Raw genomic sequence first — 26,029 nt, 5'->3', positions numbered from 1 at the left:
TAGAGAATAATGAAATATGAAGTTCAGATAAAATCAGAATGTCCGTCGAAATCAAACCACAAAAAAAGTGTTTTTATGCAAATATGTCTGAAAGGAGGTTTAGATGAAAACCACCGAATGAAAAAATACCCTAAAAATATAACACAAAATAAACTTTCCAACCACAACAACTTAATACTAAAACAAAACTTTTGCTGAACATCCTGCCAACTGTATGAATATCTCACCGATGGGAGAGTTTACAATCAGTTGTGTAACATCTTATGAGGACAGCTTGTCTCAACATAAAACTACACCTCTACCTCCAACACGCAGCCAGCTCTCGTCTCTGCCTTTATGTGACAGATCGGGGCCAGCTGTAGAGAAGTGATGACTGATAAATGCTGTGACATACCTCCCATCTGCCAACAACACTCCTTCACAGGCCTGTTCGCTGCTGAGGGCAAGAACGCAGGTGAACCACCTCACACCACTCCTCTTCTATATGCATACACTATCTAGGTCCCAGCACTCCTTTTCTATATGCATACACTATCTAGGTCCCAGCACTCCTCGTCTATATGCATACACAGGGTTTTATGCATACACAAGGCTTTGATTTCATGTGTGCTTTCCCTTGTTTACATATCAGCGATAGATAAGAGCTGTAAAATGCTGCATCTGTTTGAACAGATTGGCAACAAAGCCTGTACAAAGTTGCTCAGCTAGTGACACAACACAGCCAACACAGTCTTATAAAATATTGTGAAAATCTATAACTGAGATTACATAATGTGGGCACAAATTATGTAGATTTATTTTTAAAAAGTATCTCAAATAGTCACAAAAATGTTAATGTTGTTGTTAAACGTTAGACCATATTGCCTTTACTTTCCATGCAATATTTCAGTGTCACGCTTCTGCCTGTTTATTTCAAAAAGAAATGTTTGTACTATTGTGTTTTTTGATGCTTTGCAGGTGAAAACAATATCTTGGTATCTACCTGCCACATTGTTATACATTGTCACTGAAAGTTTGTTGAAATAATGGTCATATAACATCGATTCAACAAGTCTTCATACCTAAAAGATGGTTCTCTCAAAACGGCCCATATGATGGTTATATATATGGTTAAAATATTCTGATCTGCCACCTTCATGGTCTGCTTAGTTTAAGTAATTAAAATCACTCAGTTGAAGCTGTTTTGTGTCTTTAAGACAGAAGAGAACATGGGTCGATACGTGTAGTCACATCAATGATGCATCCTTCCGTACATAATGTCCACTTGCAGTGTTTGTTTACAACTTGTAGAGAGGAGCGCTGTAGCAAGAACACAAATCAATACATGCAAACACATTGTAGACATATAGAACATGGCGATTACAAGTTTAAAATAAAGAAATAAATATAAAAATACAAAGCAAACTTCCTTTAAATGTGCACGATCACAGTTATTAAACAAAACAAAATGATCTTGTCACGACTAAAAGGAACCAACGTTAACTCTTAGTAGGAGATGGGATGCAAAGCGAATTCTCCGGTGTGACATCACACGCTTTGTATGTCCAACTATCCACTCCGACCTCCTGCTCAAGAGGTTTTGTGGAGGTTTGAAAACATCATGCCACTTCCACCCACAGTATGTAGGTTGTTTTAAGAGTTAGAACAAATTACAATGCTGTTGTCTTTCTGGTGAGACTGGTGCAGAAGCATTCCTGCCAACAGCTAAAGATTTATGCGTTTTGCAGGAGATCCTTTACAATTAGCATATTTAAGTGGAGGCACAAGGTGTTTGCATGTGCTCAGTGCTGACTGGTGTATTTTAAAATGCTCTGAAATACTTGCTGTTGATTTTCTGCTTCTAGTTCTTAGCCTGTTTATTGCCAAATTTAGTCAGTTTTCTTTCATTCTAAGTTAATCATCTAAAGTTTTTGTACATCTGAATCACTTTGTTTATCTCTAGTTCAGTGAACAGTGATGAAGGGGTCAAGTATAAAGGTCAAATGAACCAGTAGCACCGAAACTGTTGATACAGTGAATATTAAGTCATAATTTATTTGTGTCTTTCTGTGTTTAAACAGTGATTAAAGAATTAGCGTGGAACAAAACACTTGTCATGTACACCTGTTTGGACAGCAATGATGTAACCTTGTGTCACTTCACAGTAGCTGAGATAACATCTAGTTTGATTGGCAGATTGTAAATCAAGTCTGGCTGAAGTCAGTCAGTCATCGAAGTGCTCTGTGTGCTGCTTTCATCCCGGCTTTACGAACAGGTCTGACTGGCCGCGTGAGTTTCTCCTCCACCTCCACCTTTCCTCCCACGCTGCTGCGCTTGCAATCCTGCGGACGAGCCCGGCGGTTGTGTGCGGAGAAACGAGAAACCCGGGGCAGAGATCCACCTCTCCACCCTCCCACACAGTCATTAAAACAGCCTCATGCAGCAGAGACAGAAAGAGAGAGAGAGAAAAAAATATATATATCTCGCTCTTGTCAGATGAAGGCAAAATATCCTCTAATGTGTTCATGTGATAAGAACTGGCAGCAGTTGAAAGGGCACCAACTGAATCATGGGAGAAAGGGGCACCACTGGATATCATTTTCATTTTTAACACTCATTACATCACCACACACACACACACACACACACACACATATATAAACCCCGCCCACCCCCACCCCCCCCCCCTTACCTGTTCAATCACCTCTGCGCCACATTGCCGCAGCTGTGACGACGTGTTAGTGCTGACCTGCGCACACGCACACACCCACACGCAGATGCATATTCTCCTACTGTATGAAACCCATCTCCTCTCTCCACTGTATCTCTCTTTCAAGTTGAGTTGTAGCAGCGGCTTTTTGATGTGGGGTACAGTAAGAAACTGAGAGAGCGGTTATGAAAAAAATAGCAGTCTAAAAATAGACTTTGGATGAGAAATGGGCAGAAAATAGCCTAGACTTTCATCTGCCTTTGCAGCACGCTTTCCTTTGCTCTATTTTTCCTTGACAGAGACAGAGAAGGAAATCCTGAGGTGAAAACATGCATGATAATTGATTATTAGTGATTATTAGTACAGGCTGGAATTATGACTAGGTCAACAGAATTTCTGGCCCCTGACACTTTCTCCTTTGAGAGAAAATATCCATCATAAGGATCCTTATACAGCTTTTGTACATGTAAACTTTAATCTTCACATGTTTTTTGTTGGGTTGTTATGTCTCACAAGCTGAAATCTAACATTTCCCATATGTTGCTGGTATGTTTGAAACACAACAAAGATGGCGGAGTATGCAGTGATTTGCTGTGGCTAAACAACTAGCTAAATTAAATTTCTCCTCAATCAAGTGGATAACATATTTGATTTTTCTTTACTGCTAAAGTAATGAAGTTACACACAGTGTAGCATGAAATGAAGTAAACTGTGTGATACAGATTTTACTAGTGTTGCCAACAACAGAAACTAAGTCATATCCTGATTTCAAACCTTTTAATCATCGTTTAGTCATCATTCAGCAATTCAAATTGGTCTGGTGTTGTGTTCGCTGACAGGTGTTTTCAAGCAACAATCAAAAAAATCTGAGATTTGTCAGTAGGATTAAGAATGGGGATGTCATCTTCCTACATAGCTATATACATGAAGAACAGAAAAAAACTGGCACTTTGACTATTGTGAGAAACATTAACTGCCTCTAGCAAACATTCTGGCAGCTTCAAACGCTTCAAATGACATCGGTTGGTTGGACACATTAGTTGCTGCTGATCAATTTTGGATTTGTCTTTTTGTGCAAAGCAAAAAAAAACTCATCCCAAACAGAAATTAGCGAACATAAACACGGTGAGGCTGAGTGAGTGAAGTGAAACAAAATGCCAATCCAATTATAAGTCTCACCATGTCTACCATGAAGATGAGAAAAGGTACGCTAGTTGGGATTTCATCTTTAAAATGGTGAAATTACACTTCCATACCCAATAATCTGATTTCTGTTTTTAATTGGATGAACCATTTATCGTGCATGAGTTAAAATATGATCTGATTTCTTTTTCCAGAGTGCTTCCTTGTGTGATGAAAAAAGTGGCTTTAATAATAAAATATACAGTCTTTGGATGCGTTTCCAGCTCAGATGTCAGATTTGCTCTGGTAAATCAGACAGTGATAAATATAGGAAATTATATTTTTCTTTATCCTTTATGAATGTACAGTTTCAGTTGCCTGGTTGTCCAAACAACAGAATAGTAGTTCGACAGATCCTTGGATCCGTTTCTGCACTTGATTCTGGTCTATTTTGGCAGCAATTTCCTCACTGTTGGCGTGGAAATGGTCTCTGTGCTTCTTCCACCATGGATTCCTCTTTCTATTATTGCTAAACGTTGGCGTGAAATTGTGGCTCGAGAAAGAAACCTTCACTCTCAGTGGGACCGACACCAAACCTGACGACTACCATTTCAATTTTAAATTGTTGAAACGTTTTCTCTTTTTAGAGGTCAGTTGTAGCTGCGCCCAAAACATGTCAGCATGATATAAAGTCATCTACATCTGGAGATTTATAAGAAAAATACAAACAATGGAATGAAATTACATGACCGGTCGCTGCTGATATGTTTTCCGGTTCCTTTTAACAACATGAGGTTTCCGTATAATACTCGCCACATTCAAATTCATCTTCTTCTTTAATGCCACTTTCCTGTAGCTTATCATCCTCACCGCAGGGCCTCCACATCTCTGCTCCACTTCTCTGTCATTGTATCAGCAGTAGCCTCAGGTGAACGCACTACCCCAGATGCCTGTGTGTCATTACCAATGTGGTGTTGGTGTAGTGTGATCAGAGCGCCAGCGAGATAAAACTCAGAGCGCTCAGATAATGTGAGACTGTGGCTCTGAGAGGAGCAGCTGACTCAGTGAGAGAGACAGCTGAGTTTATGTAACCTCAACAGAAAAGCTTGTATACTGTTTTGGCCCCATGCCGGCTCACTGCTGTGTTCAATGTATGTTTGTATAGTGAAATGTATAGTCTGCTGTCTGCTGTGTTCCTTGGACTGTCCTCTGAAACTGAACATGAAGTTCTGCTGTCCCCCCCGACAGTGATGGAAGAAAAACTCAAATCAGTCACTTTTGTAAAAGTAGCAGAACCAGATTGGAAAAATACTCCAGTAGAGGTTCATAAAATGTATCAAAAGTAAAAGTACAGTTATGTTTTTGAGCAAGATAAACCCTTTCTCATTATGTCTAATTTAAATACTTTCAGAACAATTAAAAGGGGAAATAAATAAGGAAAAATGAAGGACACAAGGACAAAAGGAAATACAGAATAAAAGGAAAAAAGGAAGGATCTAAGAGAGTAAGTAAAGAAGGACAAAGATAGAAGAAAGGTAGGAAGGATAGCCGGCAAGAAATAAAGACAGAAGTGAGAATACAAGGAAGGAATTAACTAGAGGAAAGAAGAGATGGTATAGTGAAGGAAGAAAACATGAAAAGGACGGATACAAGAGAGGAAAGAAGTCAAAATACAGACAGAAGAAAGGTAGGAAGTAAAGAAAGAAAAAAGGGAGCAGGGACAGCAGAAAGAATTGAAGGAAAAAAGTAAATGAAGAATAGAAGAAGGGAAGGATGAAAGTAAAGAAGGATAGAAAGATAGACCGAAGGAAGGAAGGACAGAAAGAAACCTGAACGGAAACAAGAAATGTAGGAATGATTGACGGCCACAAACCACTTACTGTATATAAAGATGGACATTGGTTTGCATTGGAGCCAGAATTCCAAATAAGGATCGCAGGAAACACCTCCCGCTACCTCAGACTCATGCTAGCACTAGCTTACTGGGAACACCAAGCGCTGCACACTTGGGCTAATGTTAGCTACTTTAGCTAAATTATGCAAAAAGGGCAGGTATCATAATCAAGTAACATTAAACTTAGTCTGACTCAGTGTGAGTCCTGGAGCCGGGGAGAGCAGTAGGTGAACCAACTGTCAATCACAGCTGTCAATCAACACCCACAGACATCAAAGCTACTATAAGTCTTCAAATCTTATTAACGGAGCAATAATTTCCAAAATGACCACCAGCACACTAATTACAGGACCTGAATTTTAGTGATGAGACCATAACTCATTGAAGAAAATGATGATGATGATGATTTTTGAATGGGAGTCACTTGGAGCATCTAGCTGCCATCGGCGGCACTTCAGGGTACTTTCTCATCGGCTTCATCCTCAAACCACGGTAGCTGCCATTCACCAGAAACATGTAGAGAAGGAAGGACACAACAACAACGAAGGAAAGAAAGAAAACAGAAAGGAAACAAGAAGAATATGAATAGAAGGGAACAAATATAGGAAGAAGGAAGGACAGACAGAAAAAGAGCTGAGAGGAAATAGCCTTAAGGAAAGTAAGGAGTGTAGAGAGGAAGAAAGAAAGAATTCACTTAGTTTATTCAGAGTTTATTCAGAGTTACTTTCACCCACAGCGCTTCCGTTGCACTTCTTGTTGTGATCTATTTTGGACAGACTATGTGAGTGCAGAGAAAGAAAAAAAAAACCTACATTTTGCTCTAATCCAAGCACAGATCAGCGTCTCCGTCGTCTCCACCTTGATTCAATAAAGTTCAATAAAGCTTCTTTTTTTTTTTCTCACACTGTCTGGCTGGCAGCGAGGCAGTCAGCCAACTCTTCAAGCCACCCTACAGCTGATAAACAGCAGGCTGAGTTTCACATTTTTTTCTTAACTTTTTTTTTTTTTTTTTTTTTTCATCCTTGCAATTCTTGCCAAACACTCGCAGCTGCCTATTTAACCAAGACATCACTCGACGTTCAGGTCTAACGATTAGATAACGCTGCTTTTGTTTGATCAGGCTGAAGTGTTTAAGAGTAAAACACACTGCACGGGAAAAGAAATCTACCCCGAAAAATGTTACGCGTTTTTATCTGATTCTGCTTCTTCTTTTTTTTTTTTTTCTTCTTTGTCGTTCTTATAAATCTTCCTTCTCTAGCAAACACACTCAGAATCCAACGCTCCGTCTCAAAGCCAGACGTTTAGCTCGCTGTCTGGCCTCATACCGAGCGCTCCCTCTTGTTTGATTTTGTTTAACTGAGAGTTTAGTTTAAACATAAATGGAAATGTGTGGCGTAGTGCTTCTGTTGTTTATCCCCTGTAAACAGTAGATTTTCTCTGCAGGGAAGGTAGAAAATAAGAGAGCTGCTTTTTTGACTTTTGGAGGGGTTTTTTTTTTTTTTTTTTTTGGTGAGTGCAAACGCAAACACAGCTGAGGGCTTGTTTTGTTTGCTCTGTTGACTCTGAGTTTTACACCTCAGCTCATAATCAGAGCAGAAGGGAGGTAAAGCCAAAAAGCTGGAAACGGAGACGGACGGAGCGTGCCAAGGCCGCGGACATGGAACAACCAGCCACTGTGTGCTGTGGGACAACACGGAGAAGATTTAGCATCCCAGTGCTTTTATGCCAAACTAGCTTTGAATTACAGCAAATAATCTTTAACGAACTTCTTTTAATTCACTCTGAGAACCGCGTCGGTGGGGTTTTACTGCATCAGGAGGATTCAGATGGTGTTTCAGCCAGAGAATATTCACAACCCCAGTAAACAGCAGCACCAATAAGCTCATTTGTCATGTAGGAATAAAACGTCAGAATAAAACTCCCCTGAGAAATCTGGCAGATTAATTTTGCCTTTGAGGACACATTTTGCATATATTGTGAAACACTTCATAGAACCGATTCTTCACTGTAGGAACCTTTTGATAAATTGCATTAAAATTAACATTAAGTTTAATTGATTTCAATAAACAATCTGAAAAATTTGATTCCTTACGTTACTGTCTGTCTCCTTTTTATTACGACAAACGTTCTTTTTTTTCCTATACGTTTGAATGACAGATGCCATCTAGCAGTGGCGCAGTTTAGATGATGTGTGTTGACAAATTTCAACATTTCAGTAGAGGAGGGGTGGATGGAGGTTATAACCAAACAGCGGACTTTGCCACAGGAGACGACTGTTCCTTTCCTGTTTCCAACCGTGAGTTTAAAAAACGTAACTACAATCTAACCTTAACCCTGTGATTATAAGTGTTGCTGGCTGGTCATTTAGCCCAAACCGTGATCTTTCCCTCAGCCTAACCAAGTGCTTATTGTACCTAAACCTAACCGGACCTTAACCACAGCGTTGTCACATCATTAAACATCATTATTTTTTAACAGTGATTTGCAACAGTTTTGGAAAACACAGACAAAGATGGTTGATTACTGCTGATAGAGGCGCCAGATTAGAAAAAAACACTCCCATGTGTTGATCTGGAGTCAAATGGTCTTTATTGGATTATTGGATTGTTTGCTGCTTACTGTTAAATAATAAAAAAATCTGCTGCATGTTAGCATTTAGTAGTTTTTCTCCTTCAACGGGCTTGTTCCTTTGATTTTTATTAATCAAAGAAGCAGATACTTTCTAATGCAATTGATCTTTTGTACTAACGATTCAAATGAAGTGCATCCAAGCTTTGGAAGTGCTCCAGCTGCCAATCAACTAAATTGGTCTACGGAGAAAGTGAATTTTCACATCTGGAACGTGCAAAATAACTCCTCGCACTTTTCTAAACGTGTAACCAGCGATGTGTATGGAAGCCCAGTAAGCCCAAACTTTACTTTGAGGAAGCAGAACTGAAAAGCAGGTTTCTGAATGAATCTCCAGTTCTTGTAAATTTGGATATTGATCCAATTCAGAACCAGTTCTCAGTACATAACCCTATCTTGAGGTAATATTAGCTCCGTGTGAGTGATACTAACACTGTATCTTACACCAATTCCAGCCGTATATTCTCATTTCCATAAGACAACAGTCTCTTCACAGGACCGCAGTCACACTCTGAGTCTTGAGCACAGTGATCCAGTTGTGCCTGAATGATTTACTCTTTCAGTCTTTAGATGTATCCCTCCGAGCAAACACCCAGGAGCTCGGAGTCAAGCTGTCAAACTGTTTTTGCACCCTCACCAACGAGCCCCCTCTCTCACAGCGAGAAAAACGTCAAACCGCAGTGCAAAAATGACTCGAAGCTCGGTGGTCTTCGAGGGAAGTGTAATGGGGACCGACTGTGCCAAACAGGCGGACTGGCTCACTTCTCTACCCTCTCCTCCAAAAAGCTCCCATTACTCAGGCCATTACACCCAGCGGAGAGAAAGACAACACAAACAGTGGGCTGGAACCCTGCAGAGCTGCAGCAGAGCTCTCAGCTCACCTCACCCCGCATCACGCTGCAAACCTGCTGAGCTCATTTTGTTTTGAGGTGTGTGTGTGTGTGTGTGTGTGTGTGTGTGTAATCTGCAGCTACACGGGAGTCACCGCACACACTCTCTCATTGACTGTCTCCCTTTGTTCTCAGGCTGTCATTACACACATCAAACGTTGGCTTGAGGGTGAGTGCATGTGCAGATGCTTACATTCTTAAAATATGCTGGGAAAAAAATCCCCTACTACAAGCAAAATATTATAGGGATAGGGAAGTTAGCTGGTAACAGGCTGAAAAATCAGCTAATTGCATACACATCAGAAACATCATCAAAAATAGATTAGAAGGCAAATCAAGAGCAATTACCTTGAAAAAAGCTTAATAATCTAATGCAAATGGTGCTTGACAGCATGATTCATCTTTGGTAAGAAAATAAATTAATGTAATCATCCTAAAATTAAATATTATGGCTTTGTTGACGTGCCCTTTTTTTTACAGTGTACAGTGCATGCATGCACTACAACAAAAAAAAATCCTCCACTTATTAAGTCATTTTTGTCTGGAAATGAGTCGTTATCATCTAATTTTCTCAAAACAAATAAAATATCTGCCTGTGCAGAAGTTTCTATTTTAAGTGCAATTAACTCGTTTTCAAATATTATCTAAAGTCAAACTTCATCTCTCTTGATTCTAGTGCAGCGACCTGCCTTAAACCTCGCTCACACCTTCATTCATCACAGTGAAACTTGTGACAAATGAATCATTAAATTCATTCAAAATTAAATTTGCTCAAAGCTTTTGCACACAGTTCAACCTCTGTTGACTCTGACTCATGAATTTGCATCTATGACTAAAGGTAAACAGTCTTGAGAACGCTGACTAGAGAACCAGGTAGTCCATAACTGAGGAAGCCGTCATAGCTACGGTGGCCCTGAAGTGCAAATCACAACAGCAAATAGGAAAACACAACAACAAATAACAAAACACAACCGCAAAAGCAGACAACACAACAACATTAACTTCTACCGGAAAAGATAGGTACCTGCTATCGACAAAGGTGGTTGCTGATTGGACGCTCTCTTATTGACAAGGATCATCGCTGATTGGACGGACGCACTGTCTGTCTTTTTAACAGGAAGGAGGCGCTGTCCGCCTTTCATTTGGGGTCCATGTAGTCTCCACCCAAAGCTGTGTTCAACTTGACTCATAACAGTAATATAAACAATCAATGTATTACTTTGTTACTGTTTTTCGTGTGAAGTAAAAAAAAAAAAAAAAAAAAAAAAAAGGAAAATAAAATCCACATGCTTTCATATATATATAGATAGATAGATAGGACAGCGCCTCCTTCCTGTTAAAAAGACGAACAGTGCATCCGTCCAATCAGCAACAAGCTTTGTCGAGCGCAGGTACCTACCTTTTCCAGTAGAAGTTAATGTTGTTGTGTTTTGTTATTTGTTGTGGTGTTTTTTGATTTGCTGTTGTGATTTGCACTTCAGGGCCACCGTACATATCAGCAGTGTCGCAACATTCAATTTTATATATAAAATGCTCCGATAAAAAACAGTCGTGGGATAGTTTGTATTCAGTCTTGAGACAGAATGACACAAATACGACATCATCAAGCCTCCAGCAGCATCTATTCGCCTGAATGACCTTCACTGTTATTCACTATCATTTCTTGTTTAAACATACAGTCACGTCCCTAGAACATACTAAAAACACATATTCCTATTGCTCTGGCAGATTTTGTCACTTGTTTCAAGAACATGGTGCTTTTCATGTGTATTTACAGCGCTGCTCTCCAACCGCTCAAATGAAACACCGTCTGCATGTATCTGAGTCATGAGCATTTCCTTTAAACACCTGATTTAACTCTCTAAACCGTCTGACTTATTCTGTTTTAGTTCACTTTTTCAAAACTCATCACAGAGTCAGCACAACAGAAGTTAATGTCTGACTGATCGCCGCGGATCACTTTTCATTACTTTGACACAAATTGCATGAATGAAAGCTAAACGTCTGCTCGCATCTCCAAAAAAATATTGTTTTTGTTGCATTAGTGCATTTTGGATGTGAGATTAACTTTTGTGCTGAGCTGCATTTTGATAAAGAGAACTGTGTGAACAAGTTTTGGGAAAAAAGTGAACTCGAGTCAAGTCGAGTCAGTTTTCATTTGTGTAGCTCAATATCGTAAATTTGCCTCAGGGAGCTTTACAATCTGTACAGCTTGATTGATTCAAATAAGGGAAAAACTCCCTAAAAAAATGCTTTAACATGCAAAAAAATGGAAGAAACCTCAAGAAGAGCAACAGAGGAGGGACGGATGTATGCACAGAGTAGACCAAGACAGCAAAATTACAGAAATACATCAGCATGGATTAAGAGTATAATAACACATAGTGACCAGAAAATGTAAAATTATCCAGTATAACAAACCAAAAGCAAATACTTATGTAGCAGAACATGTTTTCTTATCCCATTAATCATTTTATGACCCTTCCAGTTCATCTTGTGACCCCTGATACGGGAACCACTGGCATGCATTATGTTTGTGTGTGTGTGTGTGCGACAGCCGCAGAGAAGAACGGCGACAGTCGCTCACCAGCGAGTGAGTGTGTATGCAGGTCAGCAGTACAGGGGCCAGAGAGCAGCATCAAGTCGAGTGTGAAGTGGCCTCGGTGATCAACTCCCTCCCTTTGTGCTCCATCTTTGTCTGGCCAGAATCACTTGTGTTAATGATTAGTCCTGCTGCTTTTCTCCACCTCTAGCAGACAAAGCCAGTGTGAGTCAATTGGCTCTCGCCCACACAGGCAGTGTGCAGCGAACTCAAAGAAAAAAAAACAAAAAAAAACAAGTCAATGCTACCCAGCTTCTTGGGGTTATCAGTGAAAATATGCACCCTGATAACGGCGGCCAAATACACTGCTGGGCAGCAGAAAGAGGATTTATTGAAGTTTGCTCGTTTTTTTTTTTCTGTATGTTTCCCTCGTTGGATCGTTGCAGCTTAGTAGTAATCAAACTAAACTCTGAGGTGCTCTTGTTGTTTAATTTTTAACTCCATTTTAAATGAAAAGGCCTCACCTTTCATCTCCTGCTGATCTATTCCCTTGGGGGAGGGGGGAGGAATGAAAGCGGAGGGGGTGTGCATGTGTGTGTGTGTGTGTGTGTGCATACGTGTGTTTGTGTGTGTTTGTGTTCATTTAGAAGTTAGGGTGTTGCGGGGGTGCAGGGAGGAGTTTTGTTTTTCCTGACATGAGCTGTTGTGAAGAGAGCCAAGGGGTGTGTGTGTGTGTTTGCTTGTGTGTGTGTGTGTGTGTGTGTGTGTGTGTGAGTGTGAAGAGAGGTCATTTGGTCAGTTTGCCCATCAGTACTCGAGCTGTCTGACTGAGCATTCTCACCATCTGTATGACCTCTCCTCCCGACCGACTGGCTTTTGTTTCCCGGACTCGCCTCCCCTCCTCCCACCGGCGTTTCTCACAGAGTACTGTAGTCCGAAGGGTCACCGAGCCCAGGCCTTCGTCATCAGTCTGCCCTCTTCTTCTTCACTTGCTTTAATGAGAACGGCTTGTTGTTGTTTCTCCGTTTGACTTTTCCCATGGGGTCGAGCGCTAAAGCAATATCACCTGTATGTAGTGAGATGTTTTTGAAGGAGAGGAAATTATTTTGCACTATAGAAATAAAGTTTATTTTTATTATCATTATGTTTTTAAGCCATTTAATTGATTAAATACAGGATCAGTACAACAGTAAGAACCAGTTTTTAAAGTTTGGTAAGTAATGTTAGAGAGAAACATGATGAAATAAGCAGAAAATATAAGAAAATACAGAAACTAATACATTGCCTACAGTAGTACTTTCATGCTGTGTGGAAATGACTGTTTTTACTTTTATTTAACCTCTTTAAGCCTCACTAAGATGAAAAATCTCTTTTTCACGAGTATCATGGGAAAAATTGGCACAACATACAACAGATAACACAAAATGTTCCACAAATCAGAACGAAAAAGAAATTATAAAATTGTGAATAAAATTTAAAATACAATCCAATAAACAGTTTTATCCTAGAAATAAAAATCATTTTCCAACTCGCAGTCGTCGTTCACATCCTTCTTTGACGGTAATTTTTGTATTTTTCTGAAATCTTTGAATATCTGTCTCAGCGGGAAAGAATATGGGAATGTCTGACTGGCATTTATGAACATGAATGCATCATTTCAGCCAAAATCCATCTTGGAAAGGAACTAAACTGTAATTTAGTGCACTTTTCATCATGCAGTACGTAGTACTAACACTGCAAACTGCCAGCTTGAAATGTCTGATATAAAGCTGCAACTATACATCTTCATTACTCACATTTATTTTGGATTAATTGAAATATCATTCAGTCAGTTACCAACTTGATGATGCAGGTGCACTGTTGCGTTATTTACGGCGTGTTGAAGAGGATTGTCACAAATCACAGCGAAGAGCCCGTCTCCTCCTGGACAAACACAGATGGACGACAGCGGCACACTCCATCCGGCCTCCTCAGCCGGCCTCGAGTCACTAAGCAGAGTGCTTCTCCTTCTTTATGGCGTCATAAAATTGCCAGTTTAAGAGATGACAGTAATTGGCGTGTTGTTTAAAGCAGCATCGGGTGCTATCACCTTCTGTCTTGACAGCGGTAATTAGCCCAAAGGCTGCAGTGTGTGGCTGATTAAACGGGTGGTTAATGGTAATTTACTGTTCACTCAGCACACTTTAGGTCCGACTGGTCAAACGTCGGTTCAGGCTGCCTGCAAATCGTCTGATGACTGGAAATGACACTTTAATAGTGTTTTTTCATTAACATGTTTTGGTAGTTAAATGGGTGACAGAAATGAGGAAGCTGAGCAGTAAAACAACTGATGGAAAGATAAGACATTAAAATAAGTTACAGGGAAGCAAACAGATTATATTTTTTAACAGATTTTGGATTTTTTTCCCCACAAATTGCATTAATTCAATGAAAATGTAGACTTGAGCTTCTCATTTTTATTCCAGACAGCTTCCTTTAGCCTTAAAGAATAGCTTCATATTTTTTCGAGCCCATGTGTGCAGTGTATTGAAAGACTTGGTCTTGTGGGTGTCCTGCCTTGACATCCACTCCTGCTATTACTATAACTACTCATATTTTCTATTATTATTATTATTGTATTGTTCCTCTCTCCCCCTCCCTCCCTTCCTCCTTCTTTCTTTCTCCAACCGGTCGAGGCAATCCATCTTGAGCCGGGTTCTGCTTGAGGTTTCTTCCCGTTAAAGGGGAGATTTTCCCCTCGCTGCTGCGGCCAAGTGCTTGCTCTCGGGGGGAATTGTTGGGTCTCTGTAAATTAAAGAGTACGGTCTTGACCTCCTCTACATGAAAAGTGCCCTGAGATAACTTTTGTTATGATTTGGCGCTATATAAATAAAATAAATTGAAAATTGAATCAAATCGATCTCTGTAGTTGTTATTATCGTCCATTCCGGCCGCAAAGGAATTCTCTCTAAAAACAACTTTGGTGTAAGAGACGGAGGACAAAATCCACAAAATAGCTCAGCTGAAGCTAAGGTGAAGGTTCAGCCGTCTAAAAGTTAGACAGAAAAACAAAACTAGCTGGAATCTTACAAAGTTTGTCTTTTTAGTACCAGATTCAATATAATCTCTGAGCAAGGAACCAATGTCCACAGAAGCAAAGGGCAGAATTTCACTCTAAAAAGATTGTAACTTTGGACCCGGTTCATTTAAAATAGATTTGAAATGATATGAACCAACTTAAGATTTTCATTTGTAGCTGAAACCAAACAAATGATTTTGTTGAAAAAAACGTATCATATCGAGAGCAGCATTTAAACCTGTTTGAAAAGATTTGTTAGAAATACCTGAAACTTCATTCACATGTAAAACTTGGGAAGATAAACCGGATCTTGGCCAGAAAACAGCTCAAAAACAGCTTTGACACATGCACAAAAAAATGATCTCTAATCCCTCACGTGTTCCAGGGCCCCTGTTTAGCTCTGGGCCCCTGAGTCTTTCAGGCTTTTGTCCCCTGAGATAACTCTACTCACTAAAGAGAAGAGTGAATTCTCTGTTACATTTATCTGTACACGTCTGTAAAACTCCATAGAGTGACGTGGTAACTTACTCCTCTTTTTGCTCAGGACCACCTGCAGCCCCATCTAAGAGTCCCCCTTGTGGTCCCCAAACCTCACACTGGAAACCACTGTCTGCACAGCATTCAGAAATCATTTTTAGACTCATACACCAGCTCTGGAATCTGCAGTAACGCTTTGCTTGATTGAATTTTTCTGAACGAAGTGAGGAGGGGTGGGAGGTGCTTGGACCATCCGTCACTTGCTGCCTCCAGCGGCCCCGGAGGGGCGGCGCGCCGAAATCTGATCTCCCTCCCCCCGCTGCTGCTGCTGCTGCTGCTGCTCCTGTTCCTCCCGGCGGCGCGCAGCCCGGAGGTAGAGGCAGAGGCAGCCAGGAGGCATCCCGGACCGCGGCGGGACTCTGGAGAGCCAAAGGAGAGCAGCGTCAAGTCCGCATCACACACTCACTGACAAACGTGACGGTTCAGCCTTCAAAGCACACTGACCTCTCACAGTGTTTTTATAGTTTAAATGTGATCTGAATTTATTTATGAGTTTGTTTGTTGTCATATCTCTGATAAGCCTGAAGGCTAATTCGTATATAAATTTAAAAAAGGGTCCAGGCTTAAAAAACTGCTTTAAAAATGTATTGAAAACGTACAACTGTGAGAGGAGAAGACAGAAATAATAGATAATGCTCAATAACTTGGAAAAATGGAAGCTGTCCATTTTGCAAATCACTAACTAAATAATCATGGTTTTGGCTTAAGATGTTCAACTCGTGGTAGTTTATTGACCGTGCAAAAAAAGGATTTTCCATTTCATATAATTTATAAACAATTGAACCACTTTAAACAGCCTGAATAAAACTGACACTTCCAGGCAACCTGGCATCCTAATGCATTTATTGTCATAAAAGCATAATCAGTGGAAAACGTTTATCTTTGATCTCCCACTCGAAATATATTTGGCACCTCAATAACCATTCAGAAAAGCATTGCGTCACAGCTTTATCAATTAAGATTTTGTGTTGAAAGTACCAGCCGGAACTCCTCCTCCTTCCTAGCCGGGGCTGACTTGACTGCAAGCGAGCGCGCAGCTCTCCTACTTCACAGGCAGCCAGCGGAGGAGAGCCACCAGTCCGAGTTGGTTGATCCGAGGACACGAAACACACCGACTGGCATCCGCGCCGGAGAGGAGCGAGGAGCCGCGTTCACTGCGTCCCGTCGGCTTCCTCCACACACACCACACCACCCCTGCGCACGAGAGGATGAAGGCATTTGGGAGGTTTGGACACTTCGGACAGCAGCGCGCAGTGGAAAACGGGATTTAGTGGAGAAGTTGGCGTTCGCAGCGGCGGTGCCCGAGCTGAGGACTCTCGCTGTCAAGTCGCGAAAGGGGATTTCTGACTTTTTTTTTTTTTTTTTTAATTTTTTTTTGTCCCACTGTCGCCAAACTGCTCCCCGAAACGCGAGGACTTAAGGATTTTAAAGTAGTTTTGTGGGGTTTTATGAAGTTTACTGGAGAATAAAGCCTGTTTTTTTTTTCTTCTGAATGCTTGGTGACATTTGAAAAGCTGCGTTTTGCTGTCAAAAGAGGATACTTGGGTAAGGATTTTTGTTATTTTTGTTATTATTATAATCCTTCTTCTTCTTCTCATTATTATGATTATTTTTATGATCATTAAACCAGTCTTGCAGCCTTTGAGGCATGAGAGAAACACATTCACTTCCTTGTAGATGTGAGTCGGACAGGTTGAGTTCTCCAGTCTCTCGGTGTTAAGTATCCGTGTTGTGCTGTGAAGAGTTTGTACAGGGTGTGTGTGTGTGTGTGTGAGTGTGAAGCGTGGAGCTGCAGGACCAGCCCACGGTCTTAACCATCGCACAGGTGGCGCAGAGGGAACAGCTCATCCGTCCCCAGTCTGTGCGCAATCGGCGCGTCCTGCTCGGTGCCAGAGCATTAAAGAAGCGATCTGAGGGTATTTTTTTTATCACCTTAGTTTGGAGAAAGCGCGCAGGAGGTTCTGTTACAGCTCATAAATGCTTGTTGCGCTGTGTGGGGCGCAGGTTTGTGTCTTTACGCACAAGGAAAGGCTTTTATTTGATTTTCCTGGTTGAATCATTGCTCTTGTTTTCAACTTGCTCCAAATCAGAAGTCATTCTCATCGCAGTGATCCACCTCATCATGTCTGGTTCTAACATATTGACACTTTGGTTTCTAGAAGATTCCTGGAATAAGGGGAAATATGGGGAAAAAGCAGCAGTAGAATTTAAAGAAAAAAAATGATGCGTGTGAATTATGAAATGAAGCACGTTGATCTGTCCATCAGGGTGGGATGAGGACTCTCATTAGATGAGATGAGTTGAGGTTTCCATTTATCATCAATCAAACGTTTCCATGTATAATTTTTTTTTTTACAGTCAAAAAAGTAAAATACTGACTTTCATCGCCATCCAATATGCTCGTTAGGATGAACACGCCTTTTCTCCACACACTGCAACAGTGACGTATTCTCTGGTTAGGAGCTGAAATATGAATTACACATCAGCTTCTATCAGAGAGCCGCGCTCCCCTAATGCCTCTGATCATCTCTGAAGTTTCTCCAGAAAGCAGCACATCTTTTTTTTTTCTCCTTCCTTTGAATGAACGAACTGTGCGGTTCTCTCTCTCTCTCCCCCTCAGCAGCAGATCAGTCATCCTCTCTTCAAACACACATGCGCTTCGATGGGATTCAGATGGTGATTTTTTTGGCCACTCAGCTTAGCTTTGACTCCCATCATGTCAAGCCATCACCGGAGAAAATTAGCGGATTATGGCATCCTACTAGACTGAAATGAGATTTGGGACTTGTATCTTATTAGCCTATTAAATGTAGAGACCAGAAACACGCGTGCGGATGATAATAGTTGAGCTAATGCTGCAAATTAATTGTATCTATTGACCCGAGAAATAACGCATGCCAGGTTTACTGCGTTTCCCCATCAGAGGAGAGCATCAGACACATTTCTGTTCCAAATGAGACTCTGATTGCCTCTTTTCATTACCGAAATTGGCCTGAGACCATGGCTGTGTGTGTGTGTGTGTAGTTTTTTTGGGGGGTGCTTTTTATCTCATTCTCTTTTATATTTTATAAAGAGGAGCATTAACTGGCTTCAACTTGTCAAATATGGGTAGAAAAGCTCATCTTTCAAATTCACTGTTTGATTCTAATGATAAAAACTTCGCCTTATCAAGCCTTTTTAAGTATTTTCACCTGCTATGGTATCTCTGTAGTGCTCCTATGATATTCTAAGTGACTGAAAAGATATATTTGATGACTCTAATGAGCTTCATGCATGATATTTTACTCCTGAACTGTGTAGGAACCCACACTGTGCTTGTAATATTCAAACAAAAGTGTACAGTGGCACTTTATTTCCTTCTCCCCATAGATCCACTGTAATATCCCTCCCTATAAGGTCTTATAATGTGTCTGAGGCAGTTAGAACAAGGCTTACATCGACCTTATTAAGCTTTATAACATTTTAATTTCCCGAGGTATCTGCTGTAATATTCACATCATAGTCTCAAAGGGAGTCATGTATGGCTTAAGCAGCGGTTTATATGCTGTCGTTTTACGCTCGCTCCTGCAGTCTTTCTATAACATTCCCAGAGGGGCCGCTTCTCGTGTCCGCATCCTCTGTTTGATGCAGAGGACAAACATCTAGACAGGTTTTGTGATTTGTTCCACGTGCGGTGCAGGACACATGACATTCCCCGTCTTGAGTGTGTCAGCCGGAGGTGAGCCGAGTCCACCGCCTGCAGGGGCTTTTACACCTGGAGTCGCACCGCAACTTCTGACAGCTTTTAAAGTGCAGAGCTCTCTCCGCCTCTCAGATGATCAATATCTCCTCTCTCACCTGAGGGTGCGTTTGAGTGAGTGCTCCGAGGAGGAGGCCGGTGGTGTGATATAGGCAGAGAGGAGATGTGGAGGGATAAGAGAAAGGTGGAGAGGGGGTGAGGAGCAGAGAGATAGGAATAAAAAGAAGGAAAGAGTGTGGAAGATTACCCACCTATCTGCCTTTTTCTGTCTGTCTGTCTGTCTCTCCAGCAGCACCCCCATCTGCCCTCCACCCACCCAGCTGCTGTTTGCACTTGTGCTCTCCCCCGAAAAACCTCTAATCCCCTTTTCCCAAAATGACAAAGTCGATCCAGCCCCGGCTGTTGATTCTCCGGCTTAATTATTAAAGATTACTGACACTCTGGAGAGGTGTGACTAGCATGTGACCGCCTCGCATTGATCCTCACAGAGGGGAGAAGGATGACAGGGATTTGAACCCCGGTTAAAGCACTTTTCTGCCTCCGAGCTATTACAATGTGAAGATAGTTCTGCATGATTAATGTTCATGTATTATTCACAGTGGTGGTTGTGTTTCCCTTTCATGCTTTAAGAAAATATTAGCATGAAAACACTTTGGAGGCTTTGAACTCCACGCTGGGTCTTTGAGATCCGTATCGGCTCTTCTTCTTCTTCTTCTCCTGTGCTTCTCCAGGTTGTTAAGTGAAATCAAAGTGTTTTTTGTTTTTTTTTAGTCAACCGTGCAGTCTGTGAAGAGTTCATCCGCAGTGTAGCGCATGTCCACTTTGGTGTGAAAAGTTCTTAGTTGAGTTTTATCACTCAGTATTTCAAAAAACAGGGGATATAAGGTTACGGTTTAGTCAGAGAGGAGTGTACATTATCTGCTGTTCTTACACGGGGGCTGTAATTGGTTTCAGTTTCATGCTATCAATCTTGTTGCAAGACTTGGCTGCTCCTCAAATTTAAGGATTCACTTTGTACACCGAGGTAGTCTAAACTATTACCTGTCACCGAATTAGTCAATCCGAAAGCCTCTATTGTTTTCCAATTTCTGCTCAAATGGCTCGAGAGGCTTGTCATGCTACTTGTCTAAACAGATCTGCAGGATGACATGATCCAACTCTCAGCTCTCGGAGTCGACTGCCCGTAAAATGCAGAGATTTTTCTTTATATATATATATATACGTGTGTGTGTATGTCTGTGCCTGCCAGAGAAAACAAAAATCGTAGCAGCCTGCAATCAGCTACCTCCACGCCTGAAGAGCGAAGGCCTTATCGTGTTGTATGAAACTGTATAAACAAACCGCAGCGGCGTGTAGGTGTCTTGTGTTGTAAGAAGGTGAGGATGGGCTGAGCAGAGAAGAAGAGCTGCGTATAGAGAACATACCTAAAAGGCCGCAGTATGTTGAAGCATGAAAGGTGCGGTGCCAGTGTTTAGATTAGGACCGTGTGTGTGTGCTGTTTTATCTATTCATGTGTATCTTGTGAAGTTTCCCCAGTTGATGTTTTCTGTGTTGAGGAGCGATAATGTGCAAACAGAGCCTTCCAGAGCCGACCCTGGTTTCAGTTTGTGCTGAGCAAGGAGTGGGTCACAGGTCCTCGGAGGGAAAGAAAAACAGTACTGTTAAGACTAAAGACAACACAACCTCTCTCTGGACTGTGTGTGTGTACAATACACCTCTGTGTGCAAGCAAAAGCCCACTCTGAGATGTTTGCGTGTGCGTTCGCCAACCTGTGTTTTTGTCGGGGTGGACGTCTTACAGCCAAGGCTATTCTGAGGCTGGACAGAGCCGCTAAAGTTTAAGCTAACAGTGGTGGTGTATAAGTATAGGGGGGGGTGGGGGGGGGGGTTGTACTTTGCTTTTCTGGGCACCTCACTCAGAGCTTTCTCTGCGAACCTCGCTGCATTCCAGCTTCACCCTGCTTAAGCAAACAGAGAGCAGAGCACTCCGCCGTCGCTCGCCGTAGCCGTCATGCTCCCTCCTCCTCCTCCTTCTCCTCCTCCTCCCTCTCCTCCTCCTCCTCCTGCAAGCTGCCGGGCATGTTGGGCAACTGATACTGTAGACTTCGGCATTCCTCATCCTGCAGGAAGATTAGTGAATCCATGTCAATCGGTTGCTAAACCATGCAGAAGAGTTTCTCAAGCAGAAAAGAGTCCTCTGGAAGGAATGTCAGGCTGTCTAGGTTTGAAATCATGTCATTCTCTCTTTCTTCAGTCTAATCCTTGTGTGGCGAGGTTAATTGATTTGTTAACGAACTCGGATTCTAGACTGAAGGTGTGGTGTAAAAAAAAAAAAAAAAAAAAAAAGGTTTCCTAAGCTAATTGATGTCAGATATTGTTCCAATATGAGCGCTCATCTTAACGATCAGGTGCTCTGAAAAAGTTTCTTGAGAAAAACTGCGAAGAGGGATTTCCACCTTAATCCTTGAAATCTGTGTGGAATGTCAGGTCAGAATATGGTAGCATGTGTGCAGACCCAAAGGCGCTTCTTTGTTCTGTGTTCAATTTCACAGTCTTATTTTTCTTTATTTCAGACTTTTGATGATTTCTCCTCTGATTGCGTGTTCTCTCACAGTCAAACCTGGGCTGAATCAGCTCAGGTTCCTCATTATGAACATCTTCTCTCTTATCGCTCGGCTCTGATTGATTTGTTTTTTTTTTCTTGTTGTTTTTCAGGTCAGCGGAGGGGAGTTGTTGGATAGTTTCTCGCAGCGTCGGAGGCCGCCGTTCTGCTGGACAGCATGCAAACGGAGGATGTTGTCTGAGTCGGAGTCGGGCCTCGCTGCTCTGCGTCTCGCCTCGTCGTCCAGAGGAATGACGGCTCTGTGGTGCTCACTCTGCCTTTCCTTCCTCCTGCCTCTCTGCGTCACTCCGGCCAGGCTGCCCACCGCTCAGCCCACAGGTAGGATACAATATCAGACCCTGGAATATTTGCACTGCAGCAAGCCATACAGTACACCCTGCTGCTGATACAACACCAGGAAGGGGAAACCAATGCTTAGCTCACAGACACCAGAAAACTCCTACGTGCATAAAAGCAACATTTTGAACCAAATCACCAGTTTTCAGGACAATTTTGGACTCTACAGATACACTTTATTCAATATTAATGATGAACTACCTCATTAATAATGGTACAATCACATATTTGTATCACCAGAGCAGCCACAAGCTGAGTAGAAATGGTCCTTGAAGGCATCATGGCTCTTATGTTGAAAGTCCATGAATCAAAAACAGGAGAAACACAAAAGATTACACATGAGCTGTCAGAGTTGGCTGCAACTCAGTTCAATCAATAAGTTGTGTTTTTATTTAGCAGACATTACTAATTGGTTCTTGTTAGTGCTGAAACAATTAGTTGATTAATTGATTAGTCAATCGTTTGTCATTTCTCAAGCAAATATGCCAAACATTGCCCGATTCCAGTTGCTTAAATGTGAGGATTTGCTGCTTTTCTCTGTTTTTTTCTTTGTAAATGGAATATCTTTGGGTTTTGGACTGTTGTTCGCACCAAAAAAAAAAGCATCTTCGCTCACATGTGAAGTGAGAACAGCAAACTCGAAGTGACACTTTCCTGCAGCACAACAAGAAAACACACAGCTCAGAATCCTACACTCATAGTCAGAAAGCGGGATGAAAAAAGAGCCAGAAAGGACAAGAAAGGAAAATGTTTAGCTGCTCAGACACATTCGCTCCTCTTCCTCAATTGTTCCTCGCTTCATTTTTTACATGCTAATATGACATCTGCTTAGAACCGTGTTTCAGCTCTCTGTGTGTTCATCACTTCAAATAGGGGGCATTTCAAAAGGAACATTTATTGTTTATGCGAATGTGGTGGAGTCTTCTTTTTTTTTTTTTTTTTTTTTTTTTTTACGAGGAGGATTTAACTGGACTCTTCTTGGTTCGCTGAGCTTAGCGCATTTTTCCCTCATTGTTCTTGAGGCAGAGAAATACCCAAAGATCAATCCAAAGTAAACGTCGACTGTGTTTGCTTTAATCTCTCCATATTGCGCAAAAAAACTAACACACAGCAGAGTAATCTTTTTTGAGGCGTTAGCCAAGTGTTGTTTTTTTGTCCCCCCCCTCCCCTCCTCCTCCTCCCCTCCTCTTTTCTTTTTATGTGAGTGTTATTTAAAATGAGTCTTTGACACACTTTACACGCTACAGTGCGTTTAGAAAGACAAGGAACTGGGTGCTTTCTGGAGAGGACCCAGCTGTCTTATGCAAACTGAGATACCCTGTCTGTGTTTGTGTGTGCGTGCAAGAACATGGACACATGCGTTTTGTTACTCGTGCATGTGTGTGTGTGTGCTGTATATCAGAGCTCTCCAGAGAGTTGTAGAGACTCGAGAAACAGATCTAAGTCACAAAAATGAGGACTTGAATTGGACTTGATTGCTGTTAGACTTGACTTAACTTGAGACTTGAAAGCAGTTTTGATCTGGACACATCCAGGAAAAAGTAAAGATGCTTTCATCCTCGGTCTGTACTTTATAAAGACTTCACTCAAATATGCAAAAAAGCACAATTAACAAAGCTTTGGAAGGAAACTGTTCAAATGTGATGCAATTTTAAGCTTTCAGACTTCAGTGTCAGATGGTCTCACCTCATAAGACTGACAGCCCCTCTACCTGTGTGTGTAAATTCCACTCTCCATAGCTGAAATCCGTCTCCTCTCCTCTTTCTGCCCCCCCCCCCCCCCCCCCCCCCCCCCCCCGCCCTCTCTCGTGTAAAAACCCCCAATGTTACAATAGACGTGTTGTGATTCTGTCCGCCTGATTGCCTTCCCCGCTGGGAGCCATCACAGCCTATCATGCTTGGCATCATCCTAAAGCTGAGTGTGTTTTTTTAAACCCCTCCGGGTGGCGGGTGTTAAGGCTGTGATCTCTACGTACCTGCGCGGTTTGCAGACATGGCCAAATACAGCCGGGGCACATAACTCTGGAAGTGGATACTGTTTCAAATCGCTTTATGTTTGTCATTTTGGTTTTGTGATGATTCATTTGATGAAGTGAATAATAACGTGGAACATGTGCAGACACGATAGGGAGTCCTTTTGCTCAATGCGATGATTAAAATATGATTTGAAACTGAGGTTATACTTATTAATCGGCCTTTTCTTTAATGTAGAAGAATATCAACTTCTGTTATGATGGCTGTTCCTCACAGTATAAACACAGCTACAGAAAAGAAAGTCTGGAAAACTTGTATTGTTCTCATTAGCTGGGTTTTAATGGGTTACTTGATGTTGTAAATGTTATTTTAGAGGTTTGTTACATCCTGATGGGGGTAAAAATCTAACCGAAACGCTCACTTTTTGATTTTTTTTGGCATAAAAGTGCAGTTATAGGCTCAATTTGGCCTGTCAGTCATAGGAGAAATGCATATGATATGTAATGAGGTCTCTTTCAATTATATAAAGTAACATTCATTCTAATATATGTTGTTGTTTATCACTGAGTATCTCCTGTGTAGAGGGGTGTGGAGGTCAATCCTAATTGAGACTTCACTTCTCTATAAACTGATTAAGTGGTACACAAATCCTTTAGTTAAGTAGCAATACCACCATGCAAAGTGTTCTTGCATTTAACATTTTATTTCATGCATCTATAAGGAAAAAATCCCCCAAATATTGCGTTTTTCTATATGATAGGGAGGTAAAGACAGAGGCCTCAGTGTCTGGTAGGTATCTCCTGCCTGCGTCTTGTCTCCCCCGTCTCCCCTGCGGCCCCCTGGCCTCCAGCAGAGTTCCCCACGTCCACAGATGGACGAGCAGTAGGGATAAAATGACTGTCGTTTACTGGCAGATGGCACGATTTCCCCTCAGTCGCCACAGCGCTGGGCTGCAAAGTTGTCACTTAGGTTTGTGTTTTCGGTGTGTGTGTGTGTGTAACAGGACTGCAACTGTCTGTGTGTCTATGTGTGTGTGTGGTGTGTATGTGGGGGGGGGGGCTGTGCGGATTAATGTGTGTATCTGTGCCAGGGTCAGAAATCAGCAGGTGCTAAGGACAGAAATGCCCTTGAAAGTTTACGGCACGTCTGTAAATACAAATTAAAAGTGCAATTAATAAGGACAGCTTATTAATTTTCTTGTTTTGGTTGTGCTATTACATTAATGTGAATTAACCACTGAACCCTGCAGGCCACCGTAGGTATGTTTTTAGAAGAAATCGCTTTAATAGGGAAAAAAATGCTTATATTGACCAGAACCGACACAACACAGAAGGTCTGTTAAGCTGTTTAAGTTATGGTACATGAGGACTTCAAATATATTTTTTTAATGTATGGTTGAGATAGAAAGTTTATTACCCAGAATGCCATTCAAACACATTTTCAAAGTAAAAAAAAATGCTGAAAAAGAACATAAATAATCTTTAAAAGTCCATGTAAGAGGGCAAAAAAATGTCTTCTGGAATAAATGTTAAGCTCAAACCCTGGACTGTATTTATGCATGTGTGAGGTAAGGTGTGTGTGTGTGTGTGTGTGTGTGTGTGTGTGTGTGTGTGTGTGTGTGTGTGTGTGTGTGTGTGTGTGTGTGTGTGTGTGTGTGAAGTGTAATTCCTTGTTTCCATTAAGTCCACCTAAATGTTGTTTCAGAGAGCGGTTTTGTTTATTTCTCCAAAGGCTGGTGGCATTTCCAAATTCAGTGGAGAGACAAAAAAAAAAATGTTTGAGAGACCAAGCTGACTGACGTGAGAGACTGATGACAAAGAGCAGAAGCTGTGTGTGTGTGTGTGTTTTTGTGTGTGTGTGTGTGTGTTATTCTTCTTCTCTGTATTTACTGACCACACACACACCCCCACACCGGTGCCCCCGCAGAGCTCAGATGAAATATGTGGCTCCTCTGTGAAACAGCAGACTCACAAATTCAACATATTCAGTTTTGCCATTG

The 26,029-nt window shown here is 41.5% G+C and overlaps 1 protein-coding gene across 3 annotated transcripts in view; it reads left to right on the top strand.

The window, feature by feature from the left end:
• Positions 1-26,029, top strand: part of fgfr3 (fibroblast growth factor receptor 3) — a 125,693-nt gene that overhangs the window by 25,546 nt on the left and 74,118 nt on the right. The window contains exons 1-3 of one of the 3 annotated variants that reach the window (XM_042436809.1): positions 9,193-9,262; positions 9,359-9,392; positions 21,814-22,039. In XM_042436809.1, coding sequence (XP_042292743.1) covers positions 21,892-22,039 — 148 coding nt within the window. In that variant the 5' untranslated portion in view covers positions 9,193-9,262; positions 9,359-9,392; positions 21,814-21,891. Of the gene's footprint in view, positions 1-345; positions 455-9,192; positions 9,263-9,358; positions 9,393-16,240; positions 16,906-21,813; positions 22,040-26,029 lie in introns of those variants that run through there. The other 2 variants (XM_042436810.1, XM_042436808.1) reach the window with 2 other exon arrangements.

Source organism: Thunnus maccoyii, chromosome 16 (assembly GCF_910596095.1).
Source record: "Thunnus maccoyii chromosome 16, fThuMac1.1, whole genome shotgun sequence".
Lineage (NCBI taxonomy): Eukaryota > Metazoa > Chordata > Actinopteri > Scombriformes > Scombridae > Thunnus > Thunnus maccoyii.
The sequence above is the reverse complement of the archived record's forward strand: the minus strand, read 5'-3'. Positions and strand labels throughout refer to the sequence as shown.